The following is an 18,264-nucleotide window of genomic DNA, read 5'->3' as shown; positions in this document are numbered from 1 at the left end:
GTTTGTCTCCTGAACACTTTTTCCGCTATTAGTTTGGTATATACAGATCTTATTGCGCTATCTGCCAGTGTGTCATTCAAATTGACACAGTTTGTCTTCTGAACACTTTTTCCGCTATTAGTTTGCTATATACATTTCTTATTGCGCTACCTGTAAGTGTGCCATTCAAATTGACACAGTTTGTCTCCTGAACGCTTTTTCCGCTATGAGTTAGCTATGTTCAGTTCTTATTGCGCTATCTGCAAGTGTGTCATTCAAATTGACACAGTTTGTCTCCTGAACACTTTTTCCGCTATTAGTTTACTATATACAGTTCTTATTGCGCTATCTGCAAGTGTGTCATTCAAATTGACACAGTTTGTCTTCTGATCACGTTACACTTCGCTATGAGTTAGCTATGTGCATTTCTTATTGCGCTATCTGCAAGTGTGTCATTCAAATTGACACAGTTTGTCTTCTGATCACTTTTTCCGCTATTAGTTTGCTATATACAGATCTTATTGCGCTATCTGCCAGTGTGTCATTCAAATTGACAGTTTGTCTCCTGAACACTTTTTCCGCTATTAGTTTGCTATATACAGATCTTATTGCGCTATCTGCAAGTGTGTCATTCAAATTGACACAGTTTGTCTCCTGAACACTTTTTCCGCTATTAGTTTGCTATATACAGTTCTTATTGCGCTATCTGCAAGTGTGTCATTCAAATTGACACAGTTTGTCTCCTGAACGCTTTTTCCGCTATTAGTTTGCTATATACAGTTCTTATTGCGCTATCTGCAAGTGTGTCATTCAAATTGACACAGTTTGTCTTCTGAACACTTTTTCCGCTATGAGTTTGCTATATACAGTTCTTATTGCGCTATCTGCAAGTGTGTCATTCAAATTGACACAGTTTGTCTCCTGAACACGTTACACTTCGCTATGAGTTAGCTATGTACATTTCTTATTGCGCTATCTGCAAGTGTGTCGTTCAAATTGACACAGTTTGTCTTCTGAACACTTTTTCCGCAATTAGTTTGCTATATACAGTTCTTATTGCGCTATCTGCAAGTGTGTCGTTCAAATTGACACAGTTTGTCTTCTGAACGCTTTTTCCGCTATTAGTTTGCTATATACATTTCTTATTGTGCTATCTGCAAGTGTGTCATTCAAATTGACACAGTTTGTCTCCTGAACGCATTTTCCGCTATTAGTTTGCTATATACAGTTCTTATTGCGCTATCTGCAAGTGTGTCATTCAAATTGACACAGTTTGTCTTCTGATCACGTTACACTTCGCTATGAGTTAGCTATATACATTTCTTATTGCGCTACCTGTAAGTGTGTCATTCAAATTGACACAGTTTGTCTCCTGAACGCTTTTTCCGCTATGAGTTAGCTATGTACAGTTCTTATTGCGCTATCTGCAAGTGTGTCATTCAAATTGACACAGTTTGTCTTCTGAACACGTTTTGCGCTATTACATGTATACGCAGCTACATAACGTTATAGTTCTTACTGTTCTGTGAGTGTGTCATTCAAATTGACAGTTTCTCTTCTGAACACGTTTTTCGCTATTAGTTAGCTATATACACTTAATGCAGCGCACAACGGTACTTTAGATGTGTCATTCAAATTGACACAGTTTGTCTTCTGAACACGTTTTCCGCTACAAGTTAGCTACATAACGTTACAATTCTTACGGCGCTATTTTTTGTGTCATTCAAATTGGCACAGTTTCTCTTCTGAACGTTATTCGCTATTGATTAGCTATATACTGTTCTAATCTTAGTTAATCCCTCAGTCAGGCGCGAGCAATGTATCTAATATGCAACAGTTAACAGTCAGATGCAAAAAGCCTTCGTCGGGTAACGTTACCTACAGTTCACTTTACCCACGACGCAACCTATTGGAATAACACCTTACAGATCATAGTGCTGTCTTATACTTCAAAGACATTTCAATATTACTTCGTAACGTGATAAAACGCCGACAGCACCATCAAAAGTACTTGTGTACACTACCGAGTGAGGTCCCGAGTGACTGCCGCAACGGTATAGCGTGACCCGGAAACAGTTGAACCTCGCCCACTAAGCGGACACCCCGAAACCCCCATACGGTGCGTATTTCGGCTTGAAAACAATGGCGAAACCATAGGAAAAAGCTGTCGAAAATCGGTCAACTTTGACATCAAATATATACTTTCTCGTAAAAGTCCATCGCTTGAGATTCACAAGGCAGATAGAACAACTCGTGGGGATTACGAGGACACCTTTGACAGCCTGATTTAGCCCACCGCAATTTTTTAATCTTTTTTTTACGTGACCATGTCAAGTGCCTCAAACGGGCGTCCAACAAGAAAATAGGAGAAGACACGACGATCGTTCGACGTTCTTGCGACTTTTTGACGAATACGGACAGCAAGAAACCCAACAATGGTAAAATTTTAAGAGTTATAGATTCATAGATCCTGTATGTATCGATAGAATTATGATATTTTGTACGTAGAGAGGGCGTTTAAAGCCCAGAAGAAATCGATTTTTTGTTGCACGCTTCAACTACGTTTTGTTCGTTTCCTCTTTGAATCATGATACATGAACTATGCTAAACGTCAGATTGCTTTTTTCTCTCTCTCCAGTCTGACCGTAAAGCAGTTAACAGGTACTACCCTCCGGACTTCGACCCACAGAAGGTATGTGTAATGTTGTGTATTTCAAATGATGATAATAGTACCCCTGTAAGTGTAACATCAAAGAGTGGACAGGAATGACCCTTGCCGAAACCCAAGCTCTGGCCCACGACAGGGTGAGATGGAGGGAGGTGTGCTCAGCTGCTAAGTGCCCCCACGACCACCCCCGGTCAAGGGACCGGTAAGCCGTAAGCGGTAAGTGTAACAACTTACTTATGATGAATGTAGAAACTTTGTCCAATGTTATATACACAATTTGTACCGGAGTGGAATTCCCTGCCTGGCACGGTAGTGACAGCCCCCACAGTTGGGCCGATCAGTCAGCCAATTCACCTGAATTTGAAAGTCACAGTATAAACGTGGATAAGATTGACATTTTGTAAAAAAAAAGTGGAGCCAAGAAGAAATGGATGTTGACAGTATAGCATTGGTAACATCAATGTCTTGTGTTTGTATCTCGTAGCACAAGTCCATTAACAAGTATCGTAACTCCCATCCGCTGAGAGACCGCGCCCGCAAACTCTCACAGGGGATCCTTATCATCAGGTGAGCTCAAACAACTTCTTAACTCTCTCTTTTTCTTGCTGTCTCTCAAACAACTTTTTTTTACAAGTTTGCTCGGTGCCAGACCACATGGACCACTTCTACTCTAGGCAATGAACTAACACTCATTTTAGCAGCAAGTCTTCTCCCTAAGTCAGAAACAGTAAGCTCAACTGACTGACTCATTAGGCAAAGCAGGGGTCCAATTATCTTCCTTTCCAAGGGACGTCTATAATAAGGCGCTCATTTTCTCCAGAGGAAAGTGATCTTAACTGCATTTCTCAAGAGCACAAGATAGGTCAAAACCGTCAAATGACAGGATTTGAATTGTGGACCTCTTGGGGTCTGAGCCAAACATGCTGCCTGTTATGCATGTGTATGTAAACTGGTCATCCACCTCAGTACAATCAAAGCTGTCTATGATGCATTTTCAGAGATTCTACTGTTACTGATAATTCATATTGTGTGTTTTTACTCTAGATTTGAGTTGCCATATAACATCTGGTGTGGAGGATGTGGGAACCATGTTGGCATGGGTAAGTTTAAACATTCTGTCCTTGTGTAAAGTTGGCAGCCTCCTTGTCCTACGCAGTAACAAACCTGCATCCTAGAATGGTTCGTACTCTGCTGGATGACACCGCAGGTCCCAAAGTTTTCACCTGCCATGCTTATAGATATCAAGGAGCTTGCAACATTCAGCTCAAGCCTATCAGTGCCCAGTTTATTTATTTATTATTAATTCTGTGTTCTTTTACCAGGGTAAGCTCCATTAGTGACTGGAGGCCCTGGATACATATACAAATAACACATACATACAATACAATGACTGGCAATATGGGCGGCAAGCAGCCCCAGCTACGGCGTGTGCCAAAAAACTGTTTGGGTCCAGGCATTGCCTGACTTATGTTTTACATCATCAGTTTGCCTATCAATGAAACATCAAAGAAATTAACCAGGAAAAAGGAAAAGCTGGTGATGCTAAGCAGATCTGGTGGTGGAATTATGATAAAACTATTAAAAAAGGTAGTGCGTGTAATTACATTTTATCCCCCCTCCCCTACAGGTGTTCGTTACAATGCAGAGAAGACCAAGGTGGGGATGTACTATACCACGCCCATCTACAAGTTCCGCATGAAGTGCCATCTGTGCGACAACCGCTTCGAGATCCAGACAGACCCCAAGAACTGTGACTACGTCATCGTGAGCGGCGCGCGGCGGAAGGAGGAGCGATGGGATGCTGCCGAGAACGAGCAGGTCGTCTGTGAAGGTATGATCGTATCTTTGTTTTAAAAAAAATTGTCATAAACAAAAATGTTTCCATTTTGACCTCTTGCTGAGATTCTTACATTACAATGCGTAAGAACCAAGGAAATAAACTAATGTAGCATTTACCTCAAATCTGTTCTTTTGTTTGTAATAAGGCCACACAGAATTATTTCTGGGATGGATATGAAAGTCAAAGATTTAGCAAGAGGTTGAGACAAAATCAGAGGGCTTGGGGCTAAACCTGCATCTGACCACATGCACATGCTGTAACGGCATGTATCAAGGTCTAAAAGCCCGTTAGTGTAAACAATAATGAGGCAGTGCTGCATCTACTTTTACTCAAATCTATTTGTCGTTATTGTGTTCTGTCATTTATACAATTTATTACCATGAAGAGCTAGCAGATCTCATATTTAGAATTTCTATGATTACTTCAGACCATGAGGATAAGAAGAAGATGGCGTCAGACCCAATGTTCCGTCTGGAGCACGGAGTGAAGGATCAGGACAAGCGGAAGGCCGCCGTGCCTCGCCTGGCAGAGATCCACGAGTGGAAGTCTCAGTGGCAGGACGACTTCTCACTCAACCAGATGGCTCGCAGGAAGTTCAGGGTACGGGAGTCCAGTTCTTAAACAGACTTCTAGACGTGGTACTTTTAGAAATGCAGCTGACAAGACAAAGCTATGTTCCAAAAGTCTGATTTTAGACTTAACAACGTTTTAAACAGCATTTGTGACTAGTTTCATCAGTCTGGTAAATCCCTGGATATCAAGTTCATAACAATTATTTGCCAATGTTTTCATAGTCCTTGACTACTTTTACATCTTTAACAATACTTTCCTTAGTGACCAAAGCCTGGCTATGCACTAGTACCTACCTACATGTGTACCTACCTAGTCCTTTGACCTCCAGGCTGTTGGGGGGACAAGAAGATAGATAGCTCTGGGCTCTTCTTTCCATTGCCAGGGGTAGAGATGACCATTCTGGGATGTTGTCCTGTCTGGCTTTCCACTATTGCCTATGTCGGCAATCTCCTTCCAAAATGCCCTGTGCACTACAGATTCTACTTGAAGTTGTACATCTTTTGTGTTACTGTCTTCAGGGAGAGAAGAAAGTGTTAATTTCTTTTTGTATTGTCCTCAGGGAGAGAAGACAGTGCTGAAGGAGGAGGCAGCTGAAGACTCTGCCCTCCTGGCGAAGTCGTCCCTGGCAATCCCACTGGTGCGAGAACACGAGGACGACAGAAAACTGGCCTCTCTACTCAAGTATCACAGCCTGGACTGTGAGTACTTTTTGTTTTGTGTCTTTGTTCATCTAAAGAAAATACAGTGTAACTTAAGAAAACTCGAGAGATAAAGACATTTTTTATGTTGTCATTCAGCTATATAGGGCTGTAAACAAAATTGTCAGATAATCTTCCTTAAGCTGTAAAAAATATTCTTGTGCAGTTTTTCACTTGACAGAGAATAAGCATTTTCTATTCCCTCCAAAAAGTTATCTGCATCATTTTGATTATGATAGATACTACGAAAAATCTATTTGATGTATCATCAATTTTTTTCTTCCATCCATTTCAGCTTATGAGAAGAAGCAGAAACAGAAGAGAGAAGCGATCGCCAGCCGGTCCATCTTTTCCTCCCAGTCATCAACCACCACAGTAGTTACACCAGACAGAGACAACAAGCTACTGGATGCCAAAAAGAAGCTGGGACTAAGTCTGCCAAAAAAAGCGCCCTCCGCTTTCGACCTGGACAAACCCACACCTGGTGTCAGTAGTGGGATCAAACAATTGGTGAAGAGAGTAGCAGACACCACTGCTACATCAGCCAAAGGAAATGACTCTACTAATCAAACCAACAAACAGAACAGTTCAGATTGTCCAAGTACTTTACTGTCAGGACTTGAGGAGAAATTTCCACACAGAACAGGGAGCACTGAAGAGGAGAAAGATGTTGACAATTGTCAGACAACATGTGACAAAGATCTACATCAGAGTAGAGACAGTACTGGCAAAGTCACAGGGCGCACCAGTCTAGGTCTGGTAGAGTATGACTCAGATGAGGACAGTGTATAAAGTAACGATGTATTGAATTTAGATATGAAGTAGATCAACCTGTATGAAGAAATTGTTAATCATGTTGCCAAATTTCTGTGACATTCAAAAATGATTGTCACTAACAGTGGTCTGGTACTACACTAGTGTCCTTTCAGCAATGTTTATTTATGCTACTTAAGAGTAATACTGTGGCATAACTTATACATTTCTGCTGTTTGGAAAGTTAACTACATTTTGTACTTTTTTCTTAGTCAAATCAATGAGGTTAAAACCTCCTTGGTCATATGTAAATAAAATATGGAACTTGGTGCAGTGTGTCATGTATTACTTGTCTTGTGAATTGGTACTAAGTCTAGCTAACCAAATCAACATAGCACAGCCAGAGTCAGAAACCTACAGCTACAAAGCAGAATTTTTGGACTTATCAATCCTTTTACAGCTAAATGTCTCTAGAAATACGTATTTAACTAATGAAATGCCCAGGGAGTTAGAAGAGTCACTGCTATGATCAGGTATATTAAAGCTGAAACATACCAAAAGTCATGAATTAAGGAGCATGGCTATCCTGATGTAACGATTGGAGTGGGGATTGCGACAGTACATAAGCGCCGACTAGTGGTTGGCTTCAGGACTGCACTATAAAGCAGCGGCTTCTAAGTTGTAGTACTAAAGTCAATCACTAGTCGGCGCCTCTGTACTGCAACTCAGAAGCAGCTGATTGCACCACAACATGGAGGCATGTTGAGTCGTCTGCACATTTTGACTGCCTTCCGCGTGCGGCTGTTTTCTCATAAATGTGGTATATAACGTTCAAAACCGCTCGATTAACGCTTATAGGTCATACGTAAGCTAATCGTAAGCTGCTACAATGGCTGACAGCCGAGAAGTTGGTGAGAAAGGTGAGGAAATCGCCCCCCTCCCACCCCACTCTGAGCAGGAGCCAGGTAGAACTGCAGGGTTTGTGATTGTTGGAGGCGGAATTGCGGGGGTTACCTGTGCCGAACAGGTGAGTTTTTACATTTTGATGTGCGCTTATAAATACCAGCACCTATGCAAACAATGGCTTGTGTTGTTGACTCTTGCAACTTTCTAATATTGAAGGGGTTACCCACCTGCCTTAAGATGAAATAAAGAAATAAATAAACTTGCTTTGTTACCAAGTTTGTAACGTTATTTGTTGATATACAATATATATTTGGGCGAATCAAATAATGTTTCAGATCACACCATATAACGGTTTCTCTTAGAACTCTTTAGTAAACAAAGCAAGGAGGTTAAGATTAAAATATACAAGTCTTTTTCCCCAGCAAACCCTTTTGGAATGTGTGACTTTTTGTATAGTTCTCTTCAAGATTCTGTCAGAACAGATGTTCACAGTCTTGTACTGGATATCAATTAGACAGCATATCATATCAATGTGCATGATGCCCCTTTATAAGTTAAAGATTGCTTCTCCTGCACAGCTGTCCGCCTTGTCCCCAGATGACCCCATCACCCTGCTGTCAGCCTCTCCTCTCATCAAGTCTGTCACCAACTTCAGGCAGGTCAGTGACCTTTTGTATCTCCAAGCAGATGTCAGGTGGAAGATCATAACGTTTTCTGATGGCAGAACGTCTTTGACTGTTAAATTGGGTATATGTCAGAGAATCCTGTAAAGGGAACTTAACTTAACTTATCGTATTGTACATTCATGCCCTATAGGCTAAGTACAGGCAAACTTAAATAACAAATTACATATACAAAAAAAAGTAGTAACAGTACTTCTAAAACTAGCCTTAATTGTATATGGGTTCTAAAACTACTCTAAGAAGTTACATACTGTAGTCGGCTTGGCTTTTTTCCGCTCTTTCTGATGTTGAATACATAGGTTGTGATGGGCTTGTTTAGAATTGAATTGTTCAAGCTCTTTGGCTAGCTGCCTTGGTGAAGACGATAAGAATTGTTGAAGATTATCGAGTGTATGTCTGACTCTAAGACTGTATTTTTCTTTACCAGGTTGGTCGTGCGATGGAGGAGTTTGATGTTGAGGAGAAGACGACCGGAGCTCTACAGAAAGCCTGTCCTAACGTCAGGGTGGTGCAGGCACTGGTCAAGTCACTGGACACAGACAAACATGTGAGTTTCAACTTATCTATCTCTCTCTCTCTCTCTCTCTATATATATATATATATATATATATATATATATAAGTTATGACTATCACACCTTCGTTGAGTGATGAAATGGTTAACAATGAAATTTCACAAATAAAACAAATTTTTACAACACCAACACCAGGCAGCATAATCTTCAGTTAGTTGAAGGCAGCTGCCTCAATCGAAAGAAGAAGAAGACCAGACAAGCCCTCCGTCCGCTTGCGGGAGGGCCTGTTGTCATCCAGTCTACAGACGGATAGCAGAAGCAAACATAGGACAGCCTGGGTACCCGGATGGTACCCAGGCTAGTCTCTGAGTGGAAACACTACTAGTAGGGCCAAAAGATCTTCTAGTCTCATCTGAGGATGTCAATTACTTTACAGAATTTTAAATTTTGCAATGTAGAAAAAAAAGTATAAAGATGGGGATTGAATCATCCTTGAATAATTCTATCAGATGTAGGCTACCACACATACATGTATGTTCTCTTAATCTTGAAGCTAATACGTGATATTATGCATGACCCCTACAGGAGTTTTACACTTGATACCCATTGGTTGGCATATACAGACATGCTATCTTCTAGTCCTATAGGTAATTTGTCTGTGTTTTGTGTGACCCCTACAGGAGGTGTACACAGAAGATGGGGAGACGTTTCCCTACACCAAACTGTGCATCTGTACCGGAGGCCAGCCCAAACTGATCACGAAGGACAACCCTCATGTCATCGGGATCAGGGACACAGAAACTGTACAGGTACCCAGAATGGGAGGGGTGAATTGGAAAGCTTTGGTTCGTTTTAGAAATGCACTTACATTCGTAAAGATCATATAAGTCTCCACTTAAAACTTGAAATGAAGTGACTATTCTTATTTTGTCTATTCTTATACAATGTATCATCTTCTTTACAGCACTTTCAGCAGAAGTTGGCCAATGCTAGGAGAGTCGTTATCGTCGGAAATGGTGGCATTGCACTTGAACTGGTGTAAGTCATGCATTTATTAATAAATGATTGTAGGTAAGATTAAGGTCAGAAAGAGTGATTTTTGCAACAAAAAAGCAGCAGCATTGAGATATGTATTAAGCTGTCCATATCAAATTCCATCTGTATTGTCCTTTTGTTCTTGTCTCTGTCAGCAGGGCTAGCCCTTTGTAGGCTAGTTGGGCAACCCTGTGTATGAAGTTATACATGTATAAAAATTGTATAGTAAGTAAGCAAGTACATATTATTCTTTAACAAAAATCATCATACAAATCTTTACCTCTCACAGCTATGAGATCGAGGGATGTGAAGTCGTTTGGGCGATCAAAGACGACTCTATTGGAAACACCTTCTTCGACAGAGGGGCAGCCGAATTCTTCCTGCCCCACCTGACGGCAGGCAAATGTGAAGAAAAGAAGCCCCTCAAGAGGCTAAAATACACCCTTACAGGTTAGCATTTACCTGCACTCAAAACCACAAAAGCTGTAATCATACTTGAAAATAAACAGTGTATACAAATAAACAATACAACAAAGCCACACACAATTAAAACATATTCCTTCTTCTTGTCAAAGGTCATCACCAGAAAGAGCACAGAAAAGTGTTGTTTGAGTCAAATAAAAATGGAGCTTTTGGGCCAGGTAAATCTATTTATTATGTTCTACATTTTTCTACTACATGTAACGTTATGACATTGCCTTTCATCTTGATTCCTCAGAGTCATCTGTGGACAGTCCAAAGAAAGGAGAAACAGCGATGGGAGGGGCACTTGGACCTGACTGGAAGGAGGGATGGAGAATGAAGGGGAAACAAGATCAGGTCAGTTCTACTGCACTCTAATTGAATAAGATAAAGATAGTCTAAGAATGAAATTTGTGAACAGTTGCATCAGGTTGGTAATGTTAGTTCACCTTTATCCGGGGGGGTAACCTATATCTGTTGTGTTGCTAAACATGGTATCCAGGGATATTAAGTCGATGGACGGTAGTTACAAATAGTACTATTTTTAAAATATTGCCGTTTGTAACCATCATCTGTCAAATTGATTTCCCTAAATACATCCGATGTTCTTAAAAAGAACGGATAAAGGTTACTAGCGTTACATCACTGAAGGAGACTAAAGAGACTCCTTTTTTCACATCCCTTCCTGTATTTCAACCCCCCATAGGTAGTGTAAATTGAACCAATCAGAATTGCCCTGAGGTAGGTGACAGACGGTGAAAAAAAGTATATGACTAGAATGAAATTGTTTCTAATATATCTAGGTCAAGGGACTAGGTAGGTAGGTAGGTAGTTTGATCCATACATCATAACAACTACTTTCCAGGTTGTGTGGTTTCCAACTTTTTGTTATTTCAGTGATAGATTTTGGTTGTCAGGTTTCAAAGGTAGGATTTGGTGTAGGAGATTTTTGCATATTATGTGATGAAGTTATACAGAAGAGAGCATTTTGTAGCCCCGTCCCTGTTTTTATCAGGTTGCCCACCAAGTCCATGTGGAGTACCAGTGTGAGGTGCAAGAGGTCCTCACTAGAGAAGAGTTCAACAGATTAGGTCAAGCTGCAGAACACTTTCCCGGGACATCAAGAGCAGAGGAACAGAATGGTAATAGGCATCAATTATCTTTTTTCATTAGCATCAGAATTTATTAATTAATTTTTTCTACACTGTAGTTGTGTTTTCTTTAGTCATGGTAGCTCACTCAGTGTGTAGTCACTGCTTTTAAGTGAGGTTCTGCTGCCTGCATGCATGGATGCCATCCTTCCGTATTGAATGTAGAAAACTGCTACTGGTAGATTTTTTTGGGCAGCATTAGTGAAAGGAGCCCAGGTAGAAATCGGATGTAGCCAAGGCTAGAAAACTGCACTTTGTCCTTCACAAATAACATAACTTTAACCTATTTAAAAGAATCTGATAAAAAATGTAAATTGTCGCTTTGATACAAGGATAGCTGTTTGCATACTAAAATTCTACCCTTTCTACTGATCCAAGAATTTGCCAGTCTTTCATGAGTTATTGACAAGTTTGTTTCTGATTTGTGTTTTGAAAGCTTCCAGCTGATCAGCTATTCTGTGTGTTGTTGACCAATGAAAATGTAATGTGTATTTTGCCCACTTGCAGATGATTGGCCAGTCTATGTGCTGTTGACCAATAAGAGACTGTATGGCTGTGACTTTGTAGTCAGTGCTACGGGTGTGGTTCCCTCAACTGGTCCCTTCCTCCACAATACACAGGTAAGCACTCACTGTTACATTAAGTAAGCTTTTTTTCATTCACTGAATAAGTATGGAATTAGCCATCAGGTATTATTTTGCGAAGATTACATGAAGGCTAGAATGAAGCTTGAATGAAGTAATCATATAGGTATTTGTTTTCTTCTTTTTTCTTAGAAATTTCCATTTTTCTTCTCCACATTCAGCCTTTTCTTAAGGGGCTTAAACCCCAGTTTATTTTTGAAGCTGCACACTTTCAACTATAGTGTCTGCCACGGCATAATTCTAAAGCAGAGTTTTGTCTGCTACAACATCAACTGGGTTTTGTTTAGGATATGCACTGTGTCGAGATGTGTGAAGATGTCCGAAATTTTTAAATCCCTGTTTGCTTTTTGTGCAGTTTTGTGTGGCCCCAGACGGGGGTTTAAGAGTGGATGACCACATGCACACCTCGGTCCCTGATGTCTACGCAGCTGGGGATGTCTGCACTGCATCATGGGAACCTGCACCACAGTGGTTTCAGGTACGTACTAGTAGCCCAGAGGTCAGTGACCCTGCCTTTGGACCATGAAGTCGTGAGATCAATTCGAATCCTGGCTGTTGTCGCCAATCTCAAAAATGCTAGGGGAATTTCTCAGTACAATGAACCAGTAAATACTTGTCTGTCTGTCACAACCGGTGGACGGGTAGCTTTAATAATTCATTGATTTCTAGACTGGTTCAAGATCAAACAAAATGGTTTTTCATTATGTTATGTAATGTACATGTATCACCCTTTAGAAATACTGTTAATGTATTGGCATCCATCTGTCTTGGGAGACGATGGTAGGCAGACAGTCACTCGCCGTCATGGGTTAGACTGCTTGGCCTGCACGTTACTTTTTAAGGTGAAGGAAGGGTGTGCACTTCTTTCTCCGCCCTCTCGTCTACTGGCGCACTAACCGTTCCACAGGGACAAGAACTGCATGCCATGAGTTGTGTAGTGCCTTTCCAAGGGTACAAGATCAGTGTAACAGCTGGATTTGAACCCATATCACCAAAATATTGTATTAAAATGAATATATTGTCTTTTACATCAGATGAGGCTGTGGTCCCAGGCCAGACAGATGGGTTCCTATGCTGCCAAGTGTATGGTGGCAGACAGGGACGGGGAGGAGATAGACTTGGACTTCTGCTTCGAACTCTTCGCACATGTCACAAAATTCTTCAACTACAAGGTATGGACCGTACTAGGTACAAAAGACAGCCAGTCTTACTTATGATGGTAGCTAAATGAAACTAGAGAATCTGTAAATAATTTCATCGGGTCAGTCAGTCACTGGTTAACAAAGTTCTTTAGATGCAACCAAAGAGTTTCTACAGATGATCCTCTGTGCGGTACTTCAGCAAGGTGTTGCTGATATTAGCGTATCAAGACTGATACCCAGGCTTCACATACAACAGCTTAGAACTATCATGTCTTATCTTTCTGCATTCCATATGATGATGGATTTTCAAAAGCTTTGTTAATACTTGTATAGGTTATCAAATGGCATTAGTATTGATTAATACTGATAGGTAAATAGAAAGTCTAAAAGAAGAACACAGAACATTTTCAGCACCATGGACATACATACCAAAAGGTGGCATATTTCTGGTATTTTAGTTTATCTTGATTATTTCCTGTGTTTTTTTGCAGATTGTATTATTAGGAAGATATAATGCACAGGGACTTGGGAAAGATCATGAGCTGCTACTCAGGTGTACTAAAGGTTTGTACATCAACATATTGATATCACATAATTTAAGGCAACTTTTTGTTCTTAGCAAGAGATGAGGAAGACCTCATTTCTTGTACATTTTGCAAAAGGATGGTCTCCAACCAACCTCCTCATAAGGACTAACAGATAAACTGTAATCCATGAAACAGAGTTAATGAATAGTTGTTATAAGTTTTATGTACGATGTACATGAATGTGCTAGCTTGGAATTCAAATCTATCTGGAAACTTCCAGCATGGCAGACAATTCGTCATAGTTCTGTGAGGGCAAACATATTATCACTCACTCACTATCTGTTGTTATATCATATACCATCCTATCCCACGTAGGTCTGGAGTATGTGAAGGTGGTACTGCAGGCAGGAAGGATGCAGGGGGCAGTGCTGATCGGGGACACTGATCTGGAGGAAACCTTCGAGAACCTCATCATCAACGGGATGGACCTCAGTCCTTACGGAGAGGACTTACTCGATCCTAACATTGATATAGAGGATTACTTTGACTAGGCATACTCACACAACAGGGCTGTCTCCACTCATTGTTTGTTGATTTTCCTGGCTAAGTATGTCATTTTAAGCCTTTGAAAGTACATTTTCGTAATGCAATTTTAGGACGGATGGCATTTTCCATCCCTACAAGCACATTTCCGTCCCGGGATGGAAGGACAGGTCCTGAAGACAGCCCTGTAACAGACACACTATCCTTTTTCTGTTCCCTGCCTTTTGAAGGTTTTATGTACATGTAGATTATTTATTGTGTCCTGTACATGGAAAGTGCCAAAGATTTCTAAAGAAGTAGAGACAGATGTTGTACAGAGAAAGTATTTAATCATGTTGAATTTGTGACACAGAACTCACACTACTTTATGTATTAATAAAGTCATGAAAATTTAAAATGCAAAACTCACAGTACTATTGTCAATCTAACTATCTTTATAGATATACATTGTACAAATGTATCACACTTGTCATTTCCAGAAATTTGTAATGGTACAGGTCTAAAAATTTACAACCAATCTTGCTACAATTTCTGTTTTTTTTTTTCCATTTCACCAACATTTCCCGTAAGTGCCTGATAAACAAAATTAGATTGGTGTGAGTTACGTTAAGATAAATGCCTTGTGCCATACAGAAGGGTTTGATGAAAAACATGAAATAGCTCCCAAATGTGCTCTCTTGTGTCCTTCTTGAAGCATCCCTCAGGTAATGAATAATCAACCTCTCATATGTAGGAAACATTACCGACTGCTAACGTCAAGTTTTTGTATCAAAGGTCTCATGTCATTATTCAATCCTGAGGAAAGCTGGCATTGGGTCAATTTTGTTTGTGTACTTCTTACATGTGGAAACAAAATCAACTACATTACATGTATCTACAGTACACACATCTACAGTATATATATTTGATTTGTACATTGTATTTTTCCTCTAATGCACTGCCGAGCCATTGACGTTGACTCTGTGGATGGAGATGAAGTGGTCGAAGCCAGACTTGATGACGAAGCGGAGATGGTGGGCTGTGGTGGCATCCACCTGGGGGGAGGAAAACATCATGGAAATGTTGAACAGACCTTGCTAATAATAATAATGACTGTTCTTAGTTATAGATATAGACAGAGAACAAATTCACAGCCATTGAGAACCAAATCAGTGTTACAGTACATCTCTGTACAACTTCTCCCATCGCCTTCTGTCTGTTGCTGTTTCCCTAAGGTATCTTACCACATGAGACTCCATTCTTTATATGTTCTGGTTAAAATGTAACTTACAGCCGTCTTGATGTCTGTTTCTCCTTAATCCTCCTGACATTAAAGGTCTTATAACAACATAAGTACAGCAGTATCATAACAACATGTGTACAGCAGTATTTATCAGGCACTTTGACTTAACTTACTTGAATGTCTTCACTCTGCAACTCTCCTTCCACAAACTCCAACACTGCAGCAAAGCATCACATAAAGGACATGTAATTGTAGAATTCAGAAAACAGTACTTTGAATCAAAAATGTCAACTTGCTACAAAACATATCTCTATTTCTCACCTTTTTCTGTCAGAGGCTCAAAGTTAACTGGCTCGTTTTGCACACTCCTCTCTATGGACAGTCCTTCAACTGTGCCAAACAGCAAGATACAAACAATCAATTACTGAAATACCAAAATACAGAAAACATATAGCAGAGCTTTCCTGTAAAACTTTATTTTTTCTCAATTGAATATCTTTATGAGAAAGAACTACAAAAGGATAGGATTTTCTTTTTATATTTCAGCCATACCATAGGTATGGTGAAATATATTGTATTCGTAATGTTTCTTTCTTTCTTTCTTTCTTTCTCCTGTCAAATTTTCAATGCGATTCATCTCCGCCGTTCCTGGACCAAATGACTTGAAATTTGGCACAAGGGTAGAGTGGGCCAATACCCAAATGCTTCTTTTTCATTTTTTTCATATCTGCTCCTTAAATGATTTTATTGAGGTTTTATTGCAACTTTTGGACCAAAACTGTATAATTTGGCCCCCTGTACCATGGTATTACATCCAAATGACCTGAAATTTGGGACAGAGGTGCCCTAGATACTTATTCAAAGGACCCATGCATAACATTTGGTATAAATCACTTCAAAATGGCTCCTTAAGGAGGTTTCTGTGGGAGAGTTTTGGATATGTGAGGTCTGGAGTGCCGAGGTCAACGACCTCTAGGTCATTCCGGTGTGTCAGGGCCACAGGTGTGTCAGGTAGATCCAATTATCTACCTACCTACCTAGTCCATAGACATCCAGGTGGTTGGGGGGACAAGGTAAATCCAATTAATGACCAGCCAATGAGCGAGCTCATTTTGCTGGAAGAGTCCATTGTTGGGCAGGGGGTGTTTTTTTAAATTTACTTTTAGACTTTGGTGATAATGCCAATGTTTTTTTTAGCGGAAGTGTTTTTGCACTGAACCACTTGACATAAGACTACTACTGGGACAGTCCATTTTTGCACATAGGGGGGATTTTTTTAAAATTTAGTTTTGGACATGGGTGATGATTCCGAATGCCATTTGTTGAATGGAAGTTGACCCCCACCTGAAGACTGCACATTAGGAGTATTCGGCAGCCAATAAGCAAGCCTGGTGTTATCTGGAAGAGTCCATTCATGCACGGGGGACTTTTTTAAAATTCAGTTTTGGACTGGGTTGCTTATTATACAAAAGGCCATGTACTGTGGGTATTTCTGGACTTGTCTATTGTGCATTTTAAACAGGGTGTGCTGGGAGATTCCATTCTTCGACGAAGGGGGTATTTTTTAAAATTCATTTTGTGGACTTTGGTGATAATGCCGATGTCCTATTTTAGCTGATGTATTTTTGGATCGCTCCACTTTACATAGGGGTATAACAGGAAGAGTCGATTCTTGCACAGAGGTTTTTTTTTCAAATATGGTTTTGGACGGCTGATGATTCAAAATTCCATTTCTTAGCGGAAGTGTTTTTGGAGTTGTCTATTTTACCTTTCTACATGGGGTGCACTAGAAGAATCCATTCTTGAAGGGGGATTGTAAGATTCATTTTTGCTCAAAAGTGTGATTAGTAGTTAGAAGTCATTTTAAGCAGAAGTGTTCCATTTTTGCACATGGGTGATTTTGGAACAGTCTATTGTTACATGAGGAGGGAGATGGCTGAAATATGCTGTATTTGCTCTCAAGCAAATGTTGGCCTTTCTAGTTTGATATTGAGTTCTCAACCTTGAGTATTCATCATCATCAATGAGTATTAATGAGTAACAAAAAGGCACGTATATGAGTTTCTAATACCAGCTCAGACAAAGTTGTGCCTTCAAGTACAAAAGCTTTAACTACAGTTTAAGCCAAGGATTAATGAGTTAAAAAAAAAGAACTTCAAATATTTGTACTTTCCTAGAACTATTGTAGAGTGGAATTTGTTACCATCAAGTACAGTCTGATAGATATGGATATAAATTGAGAAAGAAAAAAAAGTAATAATAGAAAGACTACAGATGCCCGACCATTGGTGGTGAGGAGCCTGATGTTGTTGATGTTCATGAGGTTTGTGAAACTGATGATGAACTCCTGCGGGAACAGACCTGTGGTCAGCCAGAAGGTGGAACCACTCCTGTTGGGAACATCGCAACTGATTAGACCATAAATTTAGATGGCAGACACCTCTATTAGAAAAGAGATATCACCATGAATAAAGGCTAACCTTATCAATACCAGCACTTGGATGAATTGACACTTAACCGGATTTTCCCCAGTTCTTCCGAGTGCTGGTCTATAACGTTATTCATAATGTAAATAATGTAATAACATCGATGAACTTTCATATTATTATGTTATTAATATGAGATCAAGAGACATCCGCATAGGTTAGAGAACTGAAAAAAAAGGAAAATTCCCTGAACATGCTCACGGTTTAAGTTCTGATTGCCAATGATTGGCTTATATATTAGCCAAAGTTGTGTACAAATATCGACGCCCCCCTCCCTCTAGAAAAAGCGTCGCGTCGACATGGCAACCATACAGAAAACGTGACGTCTCACCCATCAATGATGTTTTCTGGAGGAAAATTCTCATCACTGGAAGTCGCCAGGACGACCTGGGCACCGGCGCTGGCGAGAGCGACGTCAAGCATGGTAGAATCTGCTCT

At 40.2% G+C, this 18,264-nt stretch overlaps 3 protein-coding genes across 4 annotated transcripts in view; 2 read left to right on the top strand and 1 right to left on the bottom strand.

Annotated features, from left to right (window-relative positions):
• Positions 1-6,830, top strand: part of LOC118431421 (coiled-coil domain-containing protein 130-like) — a 13,015-nt gene extending 6,185 nt beyond the window's left edge. Inside the window, exons 2-9 of the mRNA XM_035842641.1 lie at positions 2,336-2,417; positions 2,618-2,671; positions 3,132-3,214; positions 3,692-3,747; positions 4,275-4,478; positions 4,915-5,087; positions 5,620-5,758; positions 6,054-6,830. Coding sequence (XP_035698534.1) covers positions 2,415-2,417; positions 2,618-2,671; positions 3,132-3,214; positions 3,692-3,747; positions 4,275-4,478; positions 4,915-5,087; positions 5,620-5,758; positions 6,054-6,550 — 1,209 coding nt within the window. The 5' untranslated portion in view covers positions 2,336-2,414 and the 3' untranslated portion in view covers positions 6,551-6,830. The remainder of the gene's footprint in view (positions 1-2,335; positions 2,418-2,617; positions 2,672-3,131; positions 3,215-3,691; positions 3,748-4,274; positions 4,479-4,914; positions 5,088-5,619; positions 5,759-6,053) is intronic.
• Positions 6,831-7,344: 514 nt separating this feature from the next.
• LOC118431408 (pyridine nucleotide-disulfide oxidoreductase domain-containing protein 1-like) lies at positions 7,345-14,762 on the top strand. 2 transcript variants are annotated; one of them, XM_035842618.1, is made up of 13 exons: positions 7,345-7,538; positions 7,996-8,076; positions 8,528-8,647; positions 9,295-9,423; positions 9,579-9,652; positions 9,939-10,099; positions 10,368-10,468; positions 11,127-11,253; positions 11,770-11,882; positions 12,262-12,384; positions 12,941-13,078; positions 13,540-13,612; positions 13,951-14,762. In XM_035842618.1, exons 1-13 carry the CDS (start codon positions 7,401-7,403, stop codon positions 14,124-14,126), a joined length of 1,554 nt encoding a protein of 517 aa, XP_035698511.1. In that variant the 5' UTR covers positions 7,345-7,400; the 3' UTR covers positions 14,127-14,762. The 2 variants fall into 2 exon arrangements, with proteins under 2 accessions (XP_035698511.1, XP_035698510.1); XM_035842617.1 differs by having other exon boundaries at positions 11,764-11,882.
• The window catches only part of LOC118431446 (intraflagellar transport protein 25 homolog), a 6,646-nt gene continuing 2,815 nt past the window's right edge, over positions 14,434-18,264 (bottom strand). The window contains exons 2-6 of the mRNA XM_035842686.1: positions 18,158-18,262; positions 17,624-17,730; positions 15,662-15,730; positions 15,514-15,557; positions 14,434-15,152 (exon numbers count right to left, since the gene is read on the bottom strand). Of these exons, the coding sequence (XP_035698579.1) occupies positions 15,048-15,152; positions 15,514-15,557; positions 15,662-15,730; positions 17,624-17,730; positions 18,158-18,249 (417 nt within the window). The 5' untranslated portion in view covers positions 18,250-18,262 and the 3' untranslated portion in view covers positions 14,434-15,047. The remainder of the gene's footprint in view (positions 15,153-15,513; positions 15,558-15,661; positions 15,731-17,623; positions 17,731-18,157; positions 18,263-18,264) is intronic.

This window comes from Branchiostoma floridae, chromosome 15 (assembly GCF_000003815.2).
Source record: "Branchiostoma floridae strain S238N-H82 chromosome 15, Bfl_VNyyK, whole genome shotgun sequence".
Lineage (NCBI taxonomy): Eukaryota > Metazoa > Chordata > Leptocardii > Amphioxiformes > Branchiostomatidae > Branchiostoma > Branchiostoma floridae.
This window is presented reverse-complemented; position numbering and strand designations above follow the sequence as displayed.